The sequence below is a fragment of the Stegodyphus dumicola genome, chromosome 7 (assembly GCF_044657685.1).
Source record: "Stegodyphus dumicola isolate Sdum_Otavi_A_Nest chromosome 7, ASM4465768v1".
Classification (NCBI taxonomy): domain Eukaryota; kingdom Metazoa; phylum Arthropoda; class Arachnida; order Araneae; family Eresidae; genus Stegodyphus; species Stegodyphus dumicola.
In genome coordinates, this window is record NC_140774.1 from 61,081,034 (window position 1) to 61,105,900 (window position 24,867).

At 30.8% G+C, this 24,867-nt stretch overlaps 1 protein-coding gene across 7 annotated transcripts in view; it reads left to right on the top strand.

The window, feature by feature from the left end:
- The window catches only part of LRP1 (LDL receptor protein 1), a 627,804-nt gene that overhangs the window by 457,637 nt on the left and 145,300 nt on the right, over positions 1-24,867 (top strand). For all 7 annotated transcript variants that reach the window (XM_085820318.1, XM_085820321.1, XM_085820322.1 and 4 more), the window contains 3 exons: positions 2,994-3,113; positions 13,612-13,851; positions 22,312-22,428. In XM_085820318.1, coding sequence (XP_085676444.1) covers positions 2,994-3,113; positions 13,612-13,851; positions 22,312-22,428 — 477 coding nt within the window. The remainder of the gene's footprint in view (positions 1-2,993; positions 3,114-13,611; positions 13,852-22,311; positions 22,429-24,867) is intronic.

Consider the following 24,867-nt stretch of genomic DNA (forward strand, 5'->3'; position numbering starts at 1 on the left):
TATTTTCACTCTTCCTTTGAGATGAGAAGGGTGTAGGTTCTTAAACACAACACTTCATACCTTATAATGCATAGAGAAATATAAAACCCAATTTAGTGTGTTCAGTAGTAAGCCAGCTATTGTAGAATAGCATGTTCTGCTGAGTAACAAGAATAGCAGACTTTGGTGGTGGTGACAAAACATAATGGATGCAGAAAATAACAGCAGCACTCTCTAGAGATTGCCTTCAGCATAATATGATGTGGTCATGCAGCTGTAAATTGCAAAATATTTGTGCTCTGTAGAAGTGGTCTTACTCCTGTTTTTGAAAATGCATAACAGTTGCAAGGGTTGAATGTTGCTTCAGTGTCATTTTGCCTGGGGTTTGTTTCAAACCATCCTTTGTAAAAGGATAATGTAGACACTAATGATATATACAGTTATCTCTGTATTTACATGTCATTTTCACTATTCAGCCAGTTTTGAATTGAGGCATTTAAGCTAGTCTGTAATTTTTATAAAACTTCCACTCTTAGCTCAAGAAGTAACTGTGGTTTCTTAATTTTGGAGGCAATAATACCAGGTTTCAGTTATGTTACAAAATTTAAACTATAAGCACTAGAATATATGGAACATGTGTGTCAAATCCACAAGAAAACAATTTTGGGTTGAAATAATTCTGAATAGATATTGAATGAAGCAGAAAAATTTATTAACAAGTTAAAAGAAAAAGAGAGAGAGAGAGAGATAATTTTTCATGCAGTAAAAGAAAAGAAAACTTTTTTACTACTTAGTTTTGTTAAGATAACTTTTTACTGCTTGACATTTTAAATTAATTTGTTTAAAATTAGTAATTTCCTTAACCCATACTTCTAGATAAGAAAAATTTTTGTATATTTATAATTTCATAAATAAATCATTTCTAGTCTGTATTTCCATCTTCTTTTATATTTTTTTAATAGGCCTTAAACTTTGAGATAGAAATGTAGAATCAATTCTTTCTTTAAGTTTAAAAATAAGACCTTTGATTTCTTCTGAAATTTCAACAATTTTTCTTTCTTCTCCTTCAGTTCCTTTTATTAAAGTATGAAACACTGATGCTTGGGTTTGGAGGAATTGAAGCCAAAGTTCATCTTGTTAATTTAAAAAGAATTTTTTTAAACTATCAAACATGTATGAATTGAAAGAAAATATGATTTTAAACGCTTAAACAATTGTAACACCCTTCCAACTATGGTTAGTAGAGCTAGCCATCTTGTCTTGGACATTCCTAGTAAATGCTTGTATTCTGCCTCTGCATCTGCAGCACAAAATTCATTCAGATTTTCTGCTAAAAATATGTAAATATAAAAGTGATTATAAGTATTTCCAATTATTCCTTCTGTATTTACTTTGAAGAAATCAATATCTATCAATCAGTATCTCCTTTCAGTATCATTCAATATCTGTCACAATATTGATACTAATATCTGAATGATATCGATATCATTCAGTATCTGATGCAATTTGAACTGCTTTGATTATGTGTGCTACACAGCTTATTCCTATTGTTTGGTGACTTAACTTATTATTCAACTTTGTCAGGTTGTCTGAATCTAACATATCAATAATAAAAGACTTGGTGATTATTTCCAGTGTTTCTCCAGGAAGACTGATTAAAACTAGAATTTTAGTTTGAACACTTTCTTTGTGATCAATATATCAAATGAGGATCAGACATAACTTTAAACCTTTGTTTGAATTATTTTTATATATGGTTATAAAATAAGTGTTTTCGAATTTGATTTTCAGAGTGGAGATTATGAAGTACATTATCACATTTTTAACTATTGCCTTAATTGTTGTACATGCACAACAAATTTTTTTCTGAAAAATACTTTGATTAATTTTGATGTACAATCCATAGATCTAAATGACTGATTGTGTGTGACTATGTGGAATGAAAATACTGCTTCATTCAGAACATGCTGTCCTTCCTCTTCATTGAATTTGTTTTTTGCAAAAATGTTGCATCACACTGTGGGAAGATGCTGTTGCTTGATTAGGCTTCGTATGTTTTGGCGACTCAATTTGTCATGTAATGTCTTGTGTTTCATCCACTGTAAATAATTGAAAATGTTGAATTGCTTCGAAGGCAGTGAATATTAGAACCAATTTTTGTCTGCATTATGAAAGTTTTTTTTTTCCCTGTATCATCATTAATGCCATTCAGAAGGATTCTGAAAAAAATTAATTTGGAAAATTTTAGACATTTTACTTCACGGTTTGTTTTTCTAACCCATAAAAATACTTTATGGTTGCACTTGATTTAGTTGATAATATATATGTATGAGATATATATTTGGAGGTCATAGTAGTTGTAATATTGAGTTGTTGATATTTGGAGTATGTGCTTAATTTGGTCTGTCCTTGCTGTCATCTGGCATGGAAGACTACTATGTGACTATCACATACTAGTCTTCATGATTGTGAATGCGGGTATATGGTCCAAGAGCTCATGAGAGAATAAAGAACCATTAGCCTTTCTCATCATATCAGCCTTTTAAGACACCAATTCCTGACCATTTTGCCAGAAATGCAAGTCATATCACCAGTGCAGGTGTAGGATTACTTACGAAGAGATGTGCTAATTGAGCTTAGTGATTTATTAGTGCCATGAAGTTGATAGGAAGTGGCAATGTAGGGCAAGTCTATTTGGTGGTTGGAAAAAAGTTCTATGCTGTCCTCACACTTAAGGCATGTTGACATATTTGCAACAGCATTGCCAATATGTCACTCTCCACACATAAAAGTATGCTTCATCTGGCACAATTATATGCCCAATGCCAACACTGCAAGGCTCCCAAAATAATACGATCCATATACTAGAGAAACTAAATTTAATTTTGAGGATTTTTTAATTCTAGTATCCATGCAGAACACAGAGTTGGAATCCAAGACTGCCGGGAATAATCCAGGACTAATGGTCACCACATAGATATTTTGTGGCTTAATTGTTTTTTATCCTTTTTCAGCTCCTAAAACATGTCTTCCCAATCAGTTTCTCTGTGACAACTCTAAATGCATACCAAAAGTGTGGGAATGTGATGGTGATGATGATTGCGGTGATAATTCTGATGAGCCCAAAACTTGTGGTAAGTATGAAAGTTGTCAGTTTATTTTAACCCATGAGAGCATGCACTCATTTTCAAACACGAGAACTTGTGCCAGGTATCTCATGCCCTAGTACATTTCTGCTATTTAAATATGAATTAATACTGTAGTAATATTGTAATTAATACTGTAATAATAATAAGCAAACCAAACATAATTAAATATTACAAAATATCACATTAAAGATTTTAGTGAATTTAATTATGCATACTTAACATGTTTAAAGACAACTTTGACAAACTACATACTGATGTTGAACACAAAGACTTTTTTCACATTTTTGACACATAAACCTTGATTTTCTGTCTTTATTACATGGACAAAATGCACGTCATTTATAATTTGCTTTGAGTTTTTTACAGGTGGTTCACTATTTTCCAGTTCCTTAAAAGTGCTAGGATAAGTTGTTTTTCTTTCAGGCTTACGTTTTCTGTGTTGCTCTAAAAGAACCGAGTCCCAGTGTCTTTAAAAAGAAACATCTGTTTCTAAACAGTGTGGGAGGATGTTTTGTAGACATCAACAAAATCCTGGAATTAATAGCAGCCACATTCAAAATAGAAAATAGAATATTCATTAGCCAGTGATTCGACATCCTTGCTGTAGTGTATGGTGCAGCTATTTCGTCGATGACATCCACAGCTCTTTTCGTAAGATTATAAAACGTGATGATATCTGGTTTTTTTTCAATTCCATGGTCATCCTGTCTATTTTATCATCAGTATGCATTGTGGATAACACAATTAAATTTCTGTTCTTTTTTGCAGAATAAGAAACACTTGTTGTTTCTTTTTGGAATCCGAAGACTGAAGAGTACAACTCCTTTTTCACCAAAAATTCAGGCGGTATTTCTCTTTTATTTTGTCTAAGTGTTCCAACCATTGTAATTTTCTTTTTTAAAAGTTCTTGTGCTAGTTCATATCCAGTATACCAATTGTCAGTTGTCAAGTTGTATCCAAAATTGAAAAGCTGTGTCATCAACCTCATCACAATGGCTTTCAAACTACAGTCTATTTTGAAAGGTCCATCGGGTTGTTGACCAGCATAAATCTCCATATTCCAAGTATATAATACTCTAGAATCTTTTAGTGCAAATATCTTGATGCCATACTTAGTATGCTTTTGGGGCATATACTGCCGGAATCCGCACCGCCCCCGAATAGGTTCTGGTTTTTCATCAATTGGGACGAATTCTCCAACATTATATGCATTTTTACAATTTGTAACAAATGTTTCAAAAAAAGTCTCTGATAGGAGCCAATTTATCTATCGCTCTTCTACTTTGATGCTCATTGATATTGTCAAAGCATAGACATCCCATCAAATGCGACTCATGGTTTTACGAAATATTTCAATCTCGGTTCCATTTGTGGCATACAAATCCTTGAAGTTAGTGTGGGATGATTTATGAATTCCACATAAGTATAACAATTCGAGAAATGCTTTGATTTCAATTTCATATGTCTTTTTTACATCTCGCTCTCGAGTAAAACGTTCTTGAATCGATTCAATATAAATGTTTGTGCAGTGCACTATCATATTTAGCATGTTGCTATCGAATAGAGCATTCCATGCATCTACGGGAGAAGCGATATCTCTTGAATAAGCTCTATTATCTGGGAGCTTGCTAATCATATTCCTTGAAGGCTTCCTAACATTTTGCCAGTATTTTTCCTTCTGCCATTTTGTAACTTTATTTTTACCAATATAATAATCGGTTGTTGACAGTGAACTTTCATCTTCTCGCTCTGTCTCAATATCAGTAGAAGAATCGTGATTGCTACAGTATTTTTGATCTGCAGAGGCAACATTATCATCAGATATAGGTTCATCACCACTAGAAACAGTCTCGATAAGGTGTTGAAAACATTAATTTTCTACATCGTAATTCAAATAGTGCATCATAGTTCATAAAACTGAGAGAAAAAAAGGAAAGATCGGACTGACACAAGGACTAGCACAGGTATGATATACTCCCGACACCTCTTTCTCAAAATCTATTTTTAGAACTGAACTAGTTTTCACCTGCTGAAAGAATGTGATTTTGAATTTTGAATACAGCTATACGAAATTTTGGCCTAATCTGATAAGGAGAAAGTAACAAAAATGTTGAATGAAAATGGATCGGTCATATCATACCCAGTGCTAGTTCTCGCGGGTTAAAAGATTTATATATTAATAGAAATTTTTTTAATTTTTGATTTAAATTTTTTTATAATAATATATATTAATAGAAAAATTTTATTTTTTTATAATTTTTTTTAAATTATTATTCTTTTATCATCTTCAATGAGTATGAATTTAATTAATAAGATGAATTGTTGTAATAAATGAGTCATTATTTTAGGTATAAATTATTTTCGATGTAGTAAAAATATTTTAATAAACTGTATAGAAGTATTATTTTAAACCATAAAAATTCTAAATAGTAAAATTAAAAAGTAAAATTTAAGTACTAAAAATGTAGCCATTTTTATTGACCATAGATTAATTAACTTGGCAAGGAAAAAGAAAACCAACCCACTGTCGGTTAACAATAACCAAATTAAGTGAAAATGTTTTATCTTTTTTTTTTCCCCCCTCATGTAAGGATCAGATTAGTTATTTTGCTAGAGTTAAATCATAAGGTACAAACAAAACTCTAAATGAGAAAGATAATTATTTTGCTTGAGCAAAAATATTTGCCATAAACAAGACCAAAAGTAAAAATGAGTAAGATTTTTTTTTTATTATTATTATTTAAGGTACTTGTTAAGAACTGAATTAAGTGAGATCCTCACTTTAGAAAAAATATTCCCCAACACTCTCGCAGTATAGTATAAACAATAGAAAAACTATTGAGACCTGTATACAAATTAATATAAAATAACTAAAATATGTACAAAAGAAGAAAATTATTTGAAAACAATAGAAATATGTGCAAATTAATACATTGTTTTATATTTAAGCACAAAATAAGAAGTAGGTATTTAAATACCAGTTTAGGTACAAATCCAATGACAGGAAGGAAATTAAAATTAACATATTTGTTTGCAAAATTTGAAACAAAATAGCTGTAAATGTAAATCTAGTCAGTGATGGAATGTAATAGGATTGTCATATTTACTGGGAGAAGGTAGTGGTTGGTGACGTGATGTACTCTATTTGATATACTGAAGCTATAATGTTGGTGAAAGAAACTTATTATTTAGTTAAAGTTGACATTAGAGACTAGTTTCTTGGTAAAAATTTCTAATCAAACAGAAGAAATTAAGTTATTTCTGGTAAGTCTTTAAAAAGCATAAAGAAAAAGTTATCTTCACTAGTAAAGGGGTATTTACCAGATTGAGAAATATAAAATAGGCCCATTAGTTAGTAGAAGAATAGAATGCCAAAAAAACTTTTAATTTACAATATATACAAAAATTAATTACAAAATTCACAAACTTTATCTAACAGACATCCAACTTATTCTGCCTTTTGCTGGTTTAGGAAAAAAATATCATAACCCTGCTAGTCAGCAGATTTAAATTGAGTATGTATGGCCTGCTTTTTAAAGACCAAAATTAATATATATATATGTTACCAAATTATTAAAAATTTGAATAAATATTAATATCTCATTTTGAATATCTAGTGTATTAGTTCAAATATTTTTGATTCGTCATATTTGACTAATTACTGTGATACTAATTACTTATCTGAAAATGTCTGAAGTCTAATTAATTAATTTATTAGCTGCAAATTTGAAGTTCCTGGTTTTTGACATAGTTTAATCTGTGTGTAGTTAACTATTTGAAGATCTAGCAAGCTAGAATTTTGAAACATTTTGTGAAGAATTAGTTTTTTAAGAATAAGGCTAGAAATTTGATAACATTTTGTGAAGAATTAGTTTTATTAAGAATAAGGCTTTTGGAATGATTAAATTTGGGAATTTTCTATTTTGTTTAAATTATTAAGTGATGAGATCATCAATGTATCTGATAGTACGTGCATAATAAATTAAATCTTTTTCTTGTAGTGTTTTTTGAAACTTAAATTCTTGAACAAACAAAAAAAAAGTTACAAATACTAGTAAACATATGAGCTCCCATTGGTATACCTGTAACTTGTTTAAAAATTTTATTTTCAAATTAAATGTAATTATTAAAAATAGTGCAGTGAAGGAAGTTCTGTTTATTGAAGTGTAGAATATTGAGTATTGTAGGAAAGTATTCTGGAAGTTCAAGATGACTAATAAATATTACTTATAATGGAAGAGAAGTATATAAGTTTTCAAAGTTATTGCAGTTAATATTTTGTATGTTAATAGTCTGTAAGGTGTTAATTACAGGAATGGTGTTATTGATAATCCAGCAAAAGGGATGTTCTGTGTTGCAAGTAGTGAAGATGAAGTTAAAAATCTTTTAAGTAGTTAAAAAAATATAGGGTATATATTTGCACAACAGCTTAAAAAGATTTGTAATTTAATCACTACTTGTAACACAGAACATTATTTTTGCTGGATTATCAATAATAATATTCCTCTGTGTGTGTGTGTGTTCACATGTAAGATTTTAAAAAAAATGTTTAAATCAGCTTTATAATTTAATTTAGGACTAGCTTCTTAATGCCTCATTTTTTATTTAGGTATTTCATCTCTGTATTCTAAAAATAGTAATGTTTCTGGACTGCATCATTTCTAGCTCAGTCTGTGTCATATGGCTTGCTTCACACTGATGACATAGCTAATTTCGAACCTGAACTCAAAATTTCAAGCATTGAAACCTTTCTCTTGATAAGCAACCTAAACCAAAACCTTTTCTTAGTGAACCTCCATAATAGATTACAGTCAAAAGTCGTTAATCCGGACTCATCGGGACTTCGGCGATTCCGGATTATCGATTTTTCCGGATTATAGATCATCAGTTTAAATTTCGTGAGATGGCATGCAGAAATTCTAAAATTAAAAATATGAAACCGTAATTTATGAAATAAAGAACAATTATGATCTAAAGGGTATCAAAATTTACAAAAAAAAAAAAAAAAAAGCTTAATATTTATTTACTTTATTAAACATTTCTTTCAATGTAAGTTGTTTAAGTTGCTTCGTTTTATGTGATAATACTTTCTCTTTAATTCTATAAACTGACATAATTTCTTGTTCAGTTACAAAGTTCCGCTGTTCAAGTCCCGTTAATTGCTGTGCCGAGAATACCGACTAACTTGTCAATCGAAATTTTTTCGTTTTCACTAACCTCTCTGTCACATTCTTCATTCATGTCTTTATCCATTTTTTGCAGCAATTCCACTTTTTGTTTGTTGGACATCGAAACATACTTTCGTTTTGTAGATCCTTTGGAAGTTCCAGCATCGGAAATTCTATTTGACATAATCGAAAGTTCAAGTTTACTTTTACAAAATTGCTCTTACAGTCTGCAAAAAATAATAAGCGCGATCCAATTCGAAGATTAAGGAACAACGCAATCATTAACATTAACTGAAATAGATAATTAGATAATTTTAGCTTACACCGTCTGTTATACATTAAACGCGCAGGCGGAAACGTATTCTGCACTTGCGCACACGCATATGCGCAGTAGTCAAGGTCTTACGCGCACGCGTAAAACGCCTGTGCGCATGTGCCAACGTGGCGCATGCGCAGAAAGTTTCTAGCTTTGAGGTCCGGATTATGGGTGTCCGAATTAAAGACTTTTGACTGTAATTGGACACTTTTGCTTCTACCTTTGTTGCTCCTAGGAGGCCACCATGCTGTTTTCTTCCTATCACAATATTTTCAAAAATATTCTTGAAATAAGCAAGATTAGAGTGCCAAGTGACTTTGTGGTCACAAATGTTAATTAAAATAAAAATGATTATTTAATCTTCCTTTCCTGCTAAGTTTGCTGTTCATTATGGATTCAGCTGTTTATGTTCTACATTATCAATATTGCTGCATCTTTTTCATTACGCACAGATATATATATATACAGGATGGGACAGATAAAAGTGGCTCGGAGAACAGAGTTCCAGATTATAAAAAAAACACAGGAAAGAAAAGAATGTACAGTACTAACCTGACTGTAGCAGATGTTGAAATTGACCACCATTCATCTCTTGGTACTTTTGGGCCATGATAAGCAAGTTGCTGAAGGCAGATCGAAGCTAAGCTGCATGAATTGCTGCAATCTCATCCAAAATGGTCTGTTGCAGTTCTTGAAGACTGATTACTTAGGGCTGTTGCGATACACCTTAGACTTAAGGGTTCCCCACAAAAAGTAATCGCACACTGACAGATCAGGTGACCTGCATGGCCATCTAGGACTGAGACCAGACTGACCTCTGCTAGCAACTCTGTCATGCATGAAGATTGTGTAAATGTGATTCAGGGTGTGAACCGGCTGTATGGGCAGTTGTTCCATCCTGTTGGATGTAACTGTAGGTCTTTTCCTGTTCAGGTAATGCTGCTACACATGGATTAAAAATATGGCAAGTATAGTGCTCCAAATTCAGCATTTGATGAAAGAAAATGGGACCAATTATGCAGCATGCAGATACTGCACACCAAACTCCAGCCTTTTGATCATGCAATAGTATTTGGTGGAAAGTATGCTGATTTTCCGCTGCCCAGAAACTGTCATTCTGTGAGTTGACATAACCACTCAAGTGAAACCAGGCTTCAGAAAAGAAAAGATCCATGTTCAACCCATGAATTGTTATCTCAGTGAACAGCCTCTCACTAAACTGGAAGCACTTAGGAGTATCTGCTAGTTTTAATGCATGAATAACAGACACTCTGTGGGAATGCATTTTTAGGTCCTGGTGGAGCATATGTCTGCATGATCGACGTGATATGTCGATCTCTTGGGACAGGTATCGGGTTGATTTCATAGAACTCTAAAGCATTTTCTGCTGAATTGCAGCCACCTTTTTCTGGTGTTTGGACATGTTTGAGAATGTTTTTTGACTTGTTAAAAACAGATCCTGTCTGATGCCATCTTCTGTCTAATCGTTACATGGCACTCTTTGCTCTCACTTTGACACCATTAACCTTATGAACAAACAACTGACCACACTGTTTCCATGACTTGTAATGTCAAATTTTACAACAAGCACCCTCTGCTTCACTGTGAGTACCATCTTCACCTTTGAACTGCTCAGCTCACGTTGATAGAGATTGCACCAAGCTCTGAACCGGTTTGAATAATGTGGTGTGGTTACATGCATACATTCACATCCAATCGTATCCACTCGTCCAGGCGACTTTTATTTACTTTCCTTTGGTGTGCTTCTTTGTAATCTGGAACTCTGTTCTCCTGGCTACTCTAATTTGTCCCACACTGTATATATATATATGTGTGTGTGTGTGTGTGTGTGTAATATATTCAAACTCGGAAGCAATGACCAGAAGCGGAATTTTGATGGCATTAGAAGTGTTGATCCATAATGACCAAAAAATTGGAGGCGAATGCAGATTAAATCTTCAGTTTTATTTTCAGCAACATGTTACGGCTAAACACAAGACGTCACATTAAATGTGCCTGTTCCAAAAGGCTTACATTTTTGATAGATTTGCAGCAAAAAAGAAGAAGCAGACAGACTGCAGTCCAGCTAAGGCAAAGCATAGAAAGAAAGTGCATAATATTCAGGATGAAATCTCAAGTCAAACTGAGTTAGCTTTGGTTCTCATAGCATTTTGATTGGATAGTTAATATTGCTGGAAAATTATTATTGGCTGTTTGAGTTTTAGTTTCATTTACATCATCAGAATTACGTAAGAATCATATTACATGGACTAATCTCGAAATGACACATTGCAAATAGATGTTGCTATTTTTAGAATAGAGAAGGGAAATTAATTTACGCTGTTAAGTTAATCTTTTTTATATTCTTTATTTTTCTTATATATACTATATGTTGGGAGGGGTAAAATATAAAATGTGAAAGCAGATCACTAACTTTAAATTTGCTGTAACGCCTTTATTCTTCATTTTAATTTTGGTACTTCCCTTTCTTCCTAAAAATATTAACTGTTTATAACATATCAGTCTAAACTGAGTCATTTCAAAATTAATCAGCAGCATAAGATTGTATTTCGCTAAAGCTGACACTTCTTATCCAATCACTGAAGATTTCTTTTGAAATCTAAACTTTTGTGAAGATGTGCTAAGCTTCCAAATTATGGAGTTCATACTGCAGCTATGATGATGTGTGAAACAAAATATATGTCTCAAGAATTAGATATTCAGTAATAAATTATGTGGTACCTACATCTGTGTTTGTCTGCAAGTTTCGCCATTTTATCTAGCAATAAGCAATATGTGACACACACATATGTGCATGCACACACACGCAAACTCACAGATATATATATATATATATATATATATATATATAATAATTTATTTCCTAAACCGTATTGATTAATTGATTATATTATCTCCTAAGTTTAATTAAAGTAGAATTATTTTAAAAGTGTGCATCCATACTGGTAAGTTATATTTTGAAAGATGTTTTGAAGTAATTTGAAAGCAAAATGTTAATAATGTTTTAACGGGGACTGGAGTTAAATCATCACGAAGAATAATATTACAATTGTAAAAGTAAAAATTAAAACATGTAATTATTGTCATTGATCGGAAATTAGTTGACTTTTCAAGGGGAACAAACCAACTCCCGTTCAATGATCAATAATTGATAGAAATACGTAAATATGAAAGTGTTTCGTCTTTACTCGAGTTATAAATTAAAGCCAAAACGGCAATTCTAGTCAGGCCAAATATTTCCGCGAATAGTTGTTACTCAAAGAACTGATTCTCATGAAGCATTTTAGTCAATTCAATTTGGAGTAAAAATCAATTACTGTAGAGAAATCTTGTAAAACTCGAGTAATCGTCCCCGACACTATCATCTTTATGTATTTGAGTACTATATTATTTGTAGAAATTAAACATTGGAAATTGTCATTATGAAATCAAAATCAAAGTAAAGTTGAAATAAACATAGAAGATTATAAAAAAGATAAATAATGCAAACTTTGCAAAAACAAATCAAAGAGAACATAAAAATAATATAAAAATAATATAAAAATAAAATAGAAAATAATATAAATAAGATCAGTGAATGTACATGAAGATATAAAGGCCAGAAAGGTATTAAGTAACTTACATTCTTTCTAGTGGGGGAGTTGGCAGTGTGTTCTCTTCGTGTCTGACTCAGAAGTGTAGGGTGTCCGAAAATTCTTAGCGGCAGTAGGGGCTTTGAATTATATCAGTCGGCAAGACTTGGGTGAAGAAATTTATGGTAGTGGGTGGGACTTGGAATTCTTGAGGGATGTATTTTGTGGAGTTCTTATCTGAGAGAGACCGTCTGTTAAGATTTTTTTAAAAATACTAGTGAATGGAAATTAATTAATTTCTGGCTAATTGTCGTGTCGCAATGATTAAGAATTTAAGAAAGGAAAAAGGCATTTTCGCTATCCAAGAGCTAGTAGACAGTCTAAAGGCAGGAAATAGGCCCATTTTTTTAGTAACAGTATAGTAACAGTATATGTCTGAAGACAATTAGCTTTTTACAATATATACAATTGAGTAATTACACTATATACAAATCTTTCAACTGACAGTCATCCAACTTATACCGCCTTCTCAGGTTTAGGAATAAATTATCATATCCCTATCAGTTAAATGATTTAGAGTGAGTATTTAACGCCTGCTCTTTTAAGGCAATGGTTGATAAATTGAAAGGGAATTAGATTATTTTTGAGAATTTTGATAAGGATCAAAATTTCGCGTTGTAAATCTATTGTATCTGTGCATATAGTTTTAATTCGTTGTATTTGATTAATTATAGTATTGTTAATTACTTTTTTGGATATGTTGGAGTTCCAATTTATTAATTTGTTAGTATTGAAATTGAAGTTTCTTGTTTTGTCAAAAAGTAAAATTTTTTTGTAGTTAATGATTTGAAGATCTAGAAAGTCTATGCTATTTTGTGAATTATTATTTTATTAAGTTTAAGACAATTCGGATAAATGTCGGAGTTTTCAATTTTACCAAAATTATTAATTGTAATAAGGTCATCAATAAATCTGTAGGTGTGTTTGTAGTAATTTAACTCTTGTGGTTGTAGATTTTTTTGGAAGTTAAATTCTTTGACAAATAAAAAGATATTACAGATCGAGGTGCTGGAATGTAAGCCCATTGGCAATCCTCTGACTTGTTCAAAAAGTTGATTTTGAAACTTGATGTAGTTATGAAAAAGTGTGCATTTTAGGTAGGTTTTCCATTTGTCAAGAGTCATGATATTGAGTATATTAGGGAAAATTAGGATATATATATATATATATATATAATAGGTGTGAGTAATGTAGAATTAATAAATAAGGGGTATTTATGATGGTTTTATTTAGAAATGCCATTTCATTTTTGTTCATGCCTGTAAACATCATCAGCAAAGCCATAAAAGACATATTAACAGAACAAGAACAAAAAAATCTAGTATTTAATTATATTCATTTTTTAGCTGCTAGAGTATGTCCATCAAATTATTTCCGTTGCAATTCTGGGCGATGTATCCCCCTTTCATGGAAATGTGATGGTGATTATGACTGTAATGATAAAGAAGATGAGCCAGACTCTTGTGATGACACAACTACTTGTCATCCTTCATATTTCAAGTGTCAAAATAATCGATGTATTCCTACTCGGTGGCATTGTGATTATGATAATGACTGTGGTGACTTTTCTGATGAAGTAAACTGTGGTAAGTACATATTCTGTAGTACACTTTTTGTGTTAACTTTAGAGACATTTTGATGCTGGTAATTAAAGTAGAAAATTATTCTTTTGTGATTTGTAATGTCTGTTTATAAAAATCATATTTAAGCATTTTTAATCTATGTTTAAGAAATAAAATTTGTTTATTGTAATACATTTTTTAATCATTATTCCTTTTGTATTCCTCAGGAAACAATAGTAAAAGTTTTTAAAAAAACTGCTAATAATTTACATTTATATTGAAGTATGATGGACATAATTTTTGTTTTAATGCTTTACAGTCAAGTTCTTGTGTGCTTGCGTGAGTGAGTGAGTGATTTTTTTTTTTCTTTTACTATGCCATTCTGTTTTAAATAAGTGAAGTCGTTACATCTCCCCAATGGATAGATTTAACTATTATGAAAATGGCACATTTTATAAACAATTAGATAATTGGTTTCTTACATAATTAAATGATAAAATTTAAGAAGCTTTAAACTTAAACAAAAGAACAGTGAACAGTAGACAGAAGGTTTAGAGTAATATGTTGAATAGATTTTAAGAGCAATATATAGGATGTTAAATTATCCCTATACAAACAACAGCTGAGCCATTCTTCTGGTTATTGTATTGTTTTATCATAATGTATAATTGCACTTCGTGAATGAAAAAGATCAATTGCATAAACACTACCATTAAATGAAATCTTATTCTTTATAAGAAAAATAAAAAATCTGCACAAATGTGCTGCCTATTAAGGCTAAAAGTATTGGTAAATCGTATAACGAACTGTGAAAAATTCTAACTTATATCCTCTATTTTGAACTAAGTTCTCCATTCCGTTTATTCAGATTGCCATCGTTGAAGCTGAAAAGACTACTGCATTAGTCATACCTCATATCCATTTTCCCTTTGCATGAAGAGAAAGCTGTTCTTTGGTACTTAACTCTTTTTAAAGTCTTTGTTAAGTTTTTAAGAAATTGCTTTGTATATTAAATTGTTTGTAATTAATTTAATCTGAAAAAATGTTTTACATCCTTAAAATCATCTTCTTCTTTGGGTTAAACTTTGCCTTTTCCATTTGCGTTGATTTTAGGATTTTTGTGATTAATGCAATAACAAATAAATAGCTTTGTTATTATTATGCTGTTTTGATGTTTTTGGTTTTTCTCCAGCATTCAGACTTCTATTCTTCCTTTTCCTCTTTTTATAGCGAGAATCTTTTATTTTATAAGATATTTGGGACATTCCATAAAAGTGGCTGGGTAATTTGCTTCACAAAAGAGATAAACTGCTTTTTCATCATTATTATACTCACATTTTGTACTTTTTGTGCTTTTTCGTGTCTTAAACTATATTTTATATATTTTATATATTTATTGTATATTTTATGTATTTATTTATTTATTTATTGTATATTTTATATATTTATTTATTTATTGTATATTTTATATATCTTTTTATTTAAAACATAAATAATTATTATTCCCTAGACATTTGATAATTGTGACACAGGGTTAGATGTCAATTTAAATTTTTGCAGTATTATAAACTGTGTTGCTTGCTTCCTTTTTTTTTTTTTTTTTTTTTTGTTGTTGTTGTTGCTTCTGTAAAAAAAATTGGTAAGTTTTCTTTATGCATTTGTTTAATTCTGATGAACTGCTTCATTTTGATGATGGAAAATTTCAATTAGTGAACCATCATTAATTTCTTGTTCTAAGAGATCTGTTGGATTTTTTTTAATCAATTTTACTATGTCATCAAATTTTATCAGATAAGTATTTGTGAATTCTTAAATTATTTTGCTTAAAATTCGCACCAAAATTTTCTCAGGAAATTTGTGTCGCTCAGTTTTTAATACAAGCAGTTTACTTCAGAATGTAAGAAAGAAATTTGTGAAGTTCTTTCTTTTGGAACTGACTTTCTAGTTTTGTATATTATTTCAGCCAGCGTTTAGTGATAGACCCCTTTTTATCTTTAAATTTTTTTCAAATGTATAGCTTTTTTTCTAGACACTATTTCTCTTCCTTTTCATAAATTTATTTATTTTCCTCCCTGCATGGACTTTATTTGCTTAATTTTTTCTGTTTCCTTTAACCTTCAATCATTCATTTTTTATGGTGTAATTTTTTTTTCTACATTAGTTGTAATTCCATGACATTTTAATTTCCTAGTTGTTTTTTTTTAAACTTCTTTGGAATGTGCTGTCCTATTTTTTCAAGTGATGCAGTCGAAAAACTGATATAGGTTTTCTACTTCAGTATTGAGAACATTAAAATTTTTTTGAAATTTTTATGATCTATTTTCCTTACTTCATTTGAATAGAACTCTTTGCTGTTCAGTTGGGAGCCATCCTTAAATTGGGTTATACAGGGTTTGTACAGTCCTTAAGTTTTTTGGAATCGATTTTTGGTCCTTAAAAGTCCTTAATTTTGGCCAAAAACGGCAGAAGGTCCTTAATTTTAATCATGTGAAATTTCTGTCTGTTTTTACGACTGCCATTTTGAGTGTGAATTAGCAGTTTGGAGGTATATTTTTGGCGATTCAGTGATAAATATGGTTATTTGAATGGGTTATGATTTGTTCCTATTTCTAATATAAATGGTGGGATACTTGAGTTTCTGAGCAAGAAGTGAAACAAGTATTTTGAAATTATTTCATTTTTTCTAATGAAGAGCTCTTAAACAATTTTTTGCTTTTGGGGATGTGAATTCTTTTATTGAACAGATCTAAGTTGACTTATCAACATTTTGGTGATTTTTAAGATCAGTTTCTATAGAAAATTTTAAATTCCAAGAGCTGGGAATTTTTCGATGATTTTTTTTAACATTCTAACATTGATAAATTTCATTAAAATAATGTTATTATATTGAAATTATATTTAAAAAGTAATATATTAATTTTAAAATATTGTTGCGTGCGTACGGGTTCGTTACGGAATGAATGCACAAGTCCGATAAAAAATGAAGAAAATTTATTATTATCACAACAAATATGATTAAGTGTCCTCAAATAATCGTGCAGTATTACAATATACCACAGTAGTATCTTCTAACTACTCAAATGTTCAAGAAAACGTAATTCAAAACAGCTAAAGAGAGCTAATCCGCGAATTCGCTATGATCAACAAGAGCAGTTTTCTAAACAAACTCTTAAAACAACGACAAACTAAGTAACTAACTAAAATCACACCGAACTGAGAGGTTTTCCTCCTTTTATAAGATTTTAAAAAGCGCGCGAGAGTTTTCTGGAACTTTCTCAAAATCAAAAAGATATATTTATTTATTAAATGTTAAATGCGCGTGCTCTCGTATTTTTAATTTTCCGGCTTAGCCTTCCTTTAATATTCGTCATGCGCTGCAGTGCATGGGGAATAAACCAATTTAATTTATAATTCAAATAACATTAGCTATTTAAATACCAAATCTGTAACAATATCTTTTCAATTTTTTCATGATCAGAGTTTTCGCATGTAATTGTCTCAGAGCATTCCGAATTCTCAGAATATGCATGTTTTCTCTATAAAATTAATTAATTAATTTCATACTTTTTTCGTCTTTTTTTTTTTTTTTTTTCCTAAAATATTTCTGGCTGTTTGCTGTTACAAAACTGGTAGGAGTAATTTTTCTTCGGGACATTAGACATTGCAACTTGGAAAGTTTAGAAGGATTTGAAGGCAAGATTTATAGACCCACGATTCCATAAGATTTTAGAAAAATGTGACAAAATGAAAAATGTCGTTATGGTATTAACACATAATGGATTTATTTTGCAGAAAGATTGCAATGAATTTCTTACTTTTTGGATAACATCTGGAAGAACAATGAAAACATAATATTTGAATGTTTTACTTCTGATAGTAGAATCTTTTTCTTAACATGCTTATCTTCGCTTTATTTTCTCTACTTTTCACTTGACACAAGTATGGAAAATATTAAAAATGCTTCTAATCTTATCACATGGGCAGGCATTATAGAAAGGAATTTTTTGATTAATAAAGAAATTGAAAACTGGCAATTTAAAAGATTAATCTAATATGTCTTAATGCATCATAGACTGGTCTGATGCTAGGCATTTTCCGACCTAGTGCAATCACGTGGAATATTAAACCTCTCTTTGTAGATTCTAAATTTTGCTGACTAGTGCCTTTCTAAATTCTGCTTCCAGTGCCTGCTCTAAATTCTAAAAGTTTTGCCATTTCTACATTTTGTTGCTGGGTGTGTCACTAAATTCTAAAAATTCTGCCACACCAGCTCTGTAACCGCCCCTTACCATATATATTTCATATCTCTTGTGAATAACTAACTAATATTACCAAAGAAATAAAATTAGCAGCTTTTTCTATGCATTTTAAATGCATTTAGTTTTTTTTTTTTTTTTTTTTAGAATAACAGAAATATTTAATTAAATCCAAAAATTCTGAAATGAAAGAAAATGTAGACAAAAGAAACTGAATATATAAAATTATTCTTCAAAGATATGTACAGTTATTATTACGTAAATTACCCAGTTGTTTACAATTTTAGCTTTTACTGTAATTTCCTGTTTGTATTTTTTCCCTAGAATGGGAATCACCTAGACATTTTTTAAACTGAGGTGTTTGGACTGTAAGGCGAGTGTGTTTCTGACCTTCACTTGCTCCTTGCATTAGTTCCTGCCGGCTCTGATATTTTGTAATTATTCGTCTTTGCATTACTGCTGCCGACATTTGAATTTGTTATGACAGTAGAGTTACTGAGCCAGCTTAAAATTAAATTAAATTGTGTAGTCTTTGACCACTAGTCCACATTTTTTTGTTTGAATTTGATTATTCTTGTTTAATTACATCACCCCAAACTTTAATTGATTTGGTTAGCATAAGAACATACCTTTAAGTTCTTTTTAAATAAGAGGCTTTTTTAAACCTTTGTAATTTCTTTGTGATATAGTGATAATTTGCTTTGTGTCTGTCGGGAGTTTTTGGACTTAACTTTTCCCAGATCAAGTAAACCCTCATAGGTACATTGTGGAGAGGTTGACAATTTAGGAGATAAAGCACGCAGAAACTAATGATAACACTAGTTTGCATATTGAGAGAAATTTCTAATTCTTAGTAAAGATGCTTAAAGAGAAGGAAATCGATATAAATTAGCCAAAATGTCTGGCCAGGCTTCAAATTAAAAAGAAGCATAAATATTTTGCTGAGTATACTATCAAACATAAATGTTTTGTAGCTTTTAATGTATAATTATCCTAATATCGTTGAAGAATCAATGACATAAATTGCATGTATTTTAAACTGTGAAATTTTATTAGATTGTGATTTTAATAGGGACTTTTAACAGTATTGTTAAAAAATAGGTAAAATTTAATAATGGTCATGTAAATCCATAATGACTAAGGTTATCTAACTATCTAATTCAATTTATAACTAGCTGCTACCCTTAAAAATTATCTGTGCATATTAAAGTGAGTTATTGCATATTAAAGTGAATAATGAAAGCATTATTTCTTAGTGTGGTACAAGGTAAAACACAAAATGTAAAAATTCATGTAAAACTTATTCTTCGTATCTAGTGAGACCTAAAATAATACAAAGCAGCTTAGTGTCACCTCTGGTGCTTTAGTGGCTTATTGGAACCTTAAAGTATATTAACTGGGTTACACCCCCTGGAACTCTACACAGAGCTACGACACTAACTGCAACAGACAGAGCCCAACTAACTTTAAAAACTAGCTAACCGTGCCCACATCAGGCCTTTCAGTTTTGTTCTGGTCTGCAGGTCTCTCTTTAGGCAAGGAGCAGCGGTGACAACAGCCAGTCTTTTGTTATAAATAATTCTTATTATGATTTTCTTCTCATTTTAACCTATGACGCTTGACATAAAATCTACCTGGCTATTTAGTAAACCTCTAGATATAGCAAGTAATGAGACATATAAGTGTAAAATAATTAATGCTGTTTGATAAATTTCATAAAGTATATTTTATACTCAAACTTACTAATAATTATGTTAATTAAGTTATGTTTAATAATAATGCATCCTACTTAGGGATCTATTTTATTTTTTGAATGGTATTACAAAAGTGAAGTTCAGGCATTGATAATATTTTTAATTGCTATTTGCTCATAGGTCCTTAATTTTTTCATTAATGGTCCTTAACCCATTAGCCGCTGGTGTTGCCTTGACGCAACAGTCAAAATAATTGCATATATAAATATAACTACCTAAGATATTTTATACCAGCAGATGATTTTGTGTAGGGAATATTATGAAGATTATTTTTGTAAAAGAATATTTGCCTTCAACAATCATTTTGTTTATAATAATTAATCTCATACTTTAAGCAAAATTTTCGACCGGGTATTTTTGCTGCATCTTTATGAGTGATCTATTTTTAGTCAAGGTCACCGTTTATCAGAACATTACATCAGTCAGATGTTTATATTTGTGTTGGGAAGGAAGGAAAAACAGGTGTTGCGCTGACGCAACGTCAGCAGGAAACGGGTAATCTTTTTTTTTTTTTACTCATTCCTTTCGATGTTCTGGCTGCTTTAAAAATCTTACATTAGAAGAAGCCCTTTAAAGATTTTTTGATGAAGAAACAGATGATGATAATGTTAATAATGGCCAAATGAAACTGATATTGTTGTTGTTCCCCCAGAAATTGCAGAGGCTAATGACGAAGAAGAAAGAAATATCAATGTTTTAAATAATGATAATGATATTTTACCAAATGATACCGCTGTGGAAGTTGAAATTCACTTAAGAAGTAAGTTTCAGCCTTCTAAAAGCAGTTACAGTCATACTAAAAAGTTCAAAAAGCAGACGACTGGAATCTTCAAGTGGATAAAAAAGGAACTGTTAGTTATGACTCAGGAAGAACATGAAGAAGGAGATAGAAGAGAAATTATAAAAGGCAAAACACAAGGTAAAACTAGTGCACATATTTTCAATTTTCTTTTTGGTTTAGACATTTACTCTCTTCTCGTTTGACGCTTAGCAAAAAAAAAAAAAAAAAACTCAGAATTTATTGCATCTGAAGCCTATATGAGAAGATTTATTGGAATATTATTGCTTACAGGATATCATTCTTTACCTCAAGAAAAAATGTATTGGTCTTTTGATAAGGACATTTCTGTTCCTGTTGTACGAGAATTGATATCACGTTTGCAGTACAGGAATATGAAGCAGAATTTGCATTTGACAATAGTCAAATTGACAATACTGATAAATTATATGAGGTGAGACCGTATCTAAACTTACTAAATATCACCACTTTTTTCTACTGGAAATATAGTCTCTTTTAGATTTCAGACGCGAGAATGCATTAGTCCTTTTGCAAACTCCTATTGAGAGTGTAGAATTAGCCAGAAATAGATCAGCAACAGGAAGATCTAGTAAATTCAGCATTCAAAAACCATTGAATGGAGATGGTAGACATTTTATCGTAAAGTCCATTGATAACAAAAGACTTTGTTGTAAAGAGTACCATAGCCAGACTGTTTATAGGTGCAAAGTATGTAATGTAGCTTTACATCATGATTGTAATCAAGCTTTTCATGCTTGAATCTTTCAAATGAAATAATCTGTATTTGTAAAAGAAATACAATGTATATTTTAATATTAAATTAATTACAAGTAATGTGATTTGTAGATTTATAAAATGTTATACAGCTAAAAAGTAATCCTGCGCTCCACTCAAAGGAAACATCACACAAGTACAATCCTACTCACTAAACATCCGTAGTCTTATTCCACTGACGTTGCGCGAACGCAACACTCGCTTTTTCCACAGGTAAGAGCATTTTTTTTTTTTTATTTTGAATGTAAATTTATGTTATAAATGCTTAATTTAATATTTGCTATTATTTTCGTGAGAAACGAAACATTCCTTTTAGTTTGGGCAGTTAATGGGTTAAAAGTACTTAATTTCCATGTGCAGAAATGTGTACGAACCCTGGTTATAGCTTTAGAGGTGTTTTTTACGCAAAAAAGGGGGAAGGGAGAGAAATAGGTTTAAAAAAAAAGAGTGAAGGGGGGGAAAATTTAATTTTAATATAACAGTTAATTATTTTACAAATACAATCCTTACATATTTAATCAAAACAATAGCAAAACAAATTACTTTGAAGGTTTTTGTACTTTTCAAATATAGTGTGGATTTTTGCCACTTGCATAATGAAAAATATCTGCTACAAGCTATATTTACATGTACCTTATGCATTTTTAGCATTAATTTTACTTTTAAATCATCTTAAATATGGTCTAAAATTTTTCAGAAAAAACAGATATGATGCTTATGTAATGATAAGTTGATAAATGGAAGTAAAAATAACAAAACTGGCCTTAAAACTTTTAATAGAAATTATTATATTTTTCTTTTGTGAGTATAAAAATATTTAAATGCATGAATATAAACATCTTTGAAAATTTTGCTTTTTATGGTATTTTAAACTAATACTTAATATATTTATAATTTTCAGTTCTCAGGAATTGTTCAGAAAGTGAATTTCGTTGTGATAATGGTAAATGCATTAGTTCATCATGGCGATGCAATGGAGAATATAATTGTGATGATCAGAGTGATGAAGTTGGTTGTAGTAAGTCTGAAATATATTTCATTGTTTGTATAATTAATCTTTAAAACTATTGTTACTTAAAAACAAATGCATATTAGCTCACGTGATCACCAGTAGTTGAGTAGATAAGACTGTTGAACAATGCTAGTTCAAACCCTGGCAAATATGCATCTTGTATGAGCATGTCAAAGGTTTTCTCGTGTAATATAAATGTAAGCCAATTTCATTCAGAAAGTTGTCCATAAAGGTATCCCTTCTCTCAGGTAGATAACCCGTGTGTACTTTGTAGTTTTCAATTGAAGCAAATGTGCAAATATACACTTTCTAAGGATTATATATTTTTATGTATCATGACCCCCAAATGGGGCCACAAAAACTTATAGTGGGTTTGCAAGGTGGATAAAAATCCTAAAAAATCTAAATTGATGGTATATAAGGGTCAATGCCCTCTGCCATGAAGTTTGAATACCACTATTTTAAGGCAAAGCTACTTGAGAGCTATCTGTTCCTGGAAAACGATGCATTTGTAGAGAAGTAGGCCATTATCTATGTTACATGTTGAGAAAACCGTAAAAATATCCATCAGGCCAGCCTATTTGCTGGGTTTGAACCCAGGTCAAACTAGTTTAGTGACTGTACCACTCAGCCACTGGTGAGCCCATCTTTTACTGTCAAAGATCATTTTAGAAAGTTTTAACTTATTTTTTTCTATCCTTTTTATTTATTGTTTCTGACCTGTTGCATAAAGTGTCAAACTTTAAAAAAAAGCAAAAAAAGCATCTAGAACTGCCACGAATATCAGTATAGTGGTTAGTACTGCTAACTGTCATATCATTTAGCTATATTTGAATCCCGGAAAAGGCTTGAATGTTTAGTATCTGTGCAGTGTGGTGTCATTTAATACCAGCTTGCCAGAAGTGTCTTGTGGGAGGTTTGCTGGTAATGGAAAAGACCGTTGAAGCCATTGCCTGTGGTTTTCTCTGTCAAAGTGGGATGGAACTAACATGTTCATTTGTGTGTAAAATTAGATGCTTTGTCTAGTGCACATGGGGCAATATTCCTGACAGTGAGACAATTAAATGATCTATGGTTGTTAGCCTTTTGCAATGAATGCATTAAATTGCATATGGCCAGTGATATAAAACAACAATATATAAAAAGTATTGAACAATCCATTGGAGCATCCATAATATTTCAACTAATCATAAAAACTTTCCTGAGTCACTGAATTAAAAAAAAAAAAAAACGCTGTAAAATCTGTTATTACAACTTATCTACCACAGACAACCACTTCTGAAAATGATCTGTATTTCTGAGAATATAAGTAAACGTTAGCATTGAATATAATTTATTTAAGGCAACTCACATTAGACGAGAATTCTGTTGAACTGCGAGTACTTTTCTTAGGAAGGACTAACTATATTTTTAACTTTTCGTTTGGACATTCCCTTTTTGAAAATTAGTTTTCAGTAGAATCTATTGGTATAAAAATTTATTCATACTAATCTTAATTAAAGAAATTTCTTTTTAGTATATCATTTACTGTGTATCTAATAATATCAGGTACTGTGTTCAAAAGGAAGATTAATCAGGGATTAATAATAACTTAAAATTAGGCAAAGCAACAATTTTGTTAGATTTTAGTCAAGACTGTATCATTTTGAGAGAAAACAGGTACAAGTTACTCTTCATCAGAAGCAAAGAAATTTGTAACAAAAGAAAGGCCATAGTTGTATTTATACCCAAAAATCGTAAAGCGAATGAGAAAATAGCTGCACATGTTGGCAGAAATAGTAACAAAAATTGAAAAGTTGAATTAATAGAAATTTAAAAGCATGAGGAAGGACTAGACTGGAATTTTAAAGTCATTTAATAAATAAGATAAACCTTTGTAAATGTGAAAAGCTTCAGGGAAATCCAATTCACCAATGGAAGAAGCTTCCTGGATAATTTTTGCAGACTCCCCCCAATTAAAAAATGTGATTAAATTTCCAAATATAATGGAAGACTTGTTAATTTTGCCTTTTGAGGCATAAGATATATGTTCCTTGATGTGAAACTTTAATATTTAGTTTGTTTGATATAGCTCAAACCACACTGCTAAATTGTGCTATAAATTACCCAAGAATTAAAGTCAGAAATGGAATCTTTAAAAATCGAGCTAGGGATTCTATTGATAGGCTTGAAAATAACCAAACTAATCTTCTGGAGAATCCATACAATTTTGGAACTGATAGAAGGATGAAATGGAGGCATGACAAAGTTTTCGTGTTATTTCTGTCAGTGGAATGTCATTTAATGGCAAGATGAAAATATTTTAAAGGCATTATCTGTAGTCATAGGAGATAATCCTTGATTTAAGGAAGACAAATTTGAAGGATTAACTATCGGTAATCTCTTCAGTTCTGTACTTGCTAACTTTTACATGCACTGTTTTGAGGTCATATAAATTGGGAAACT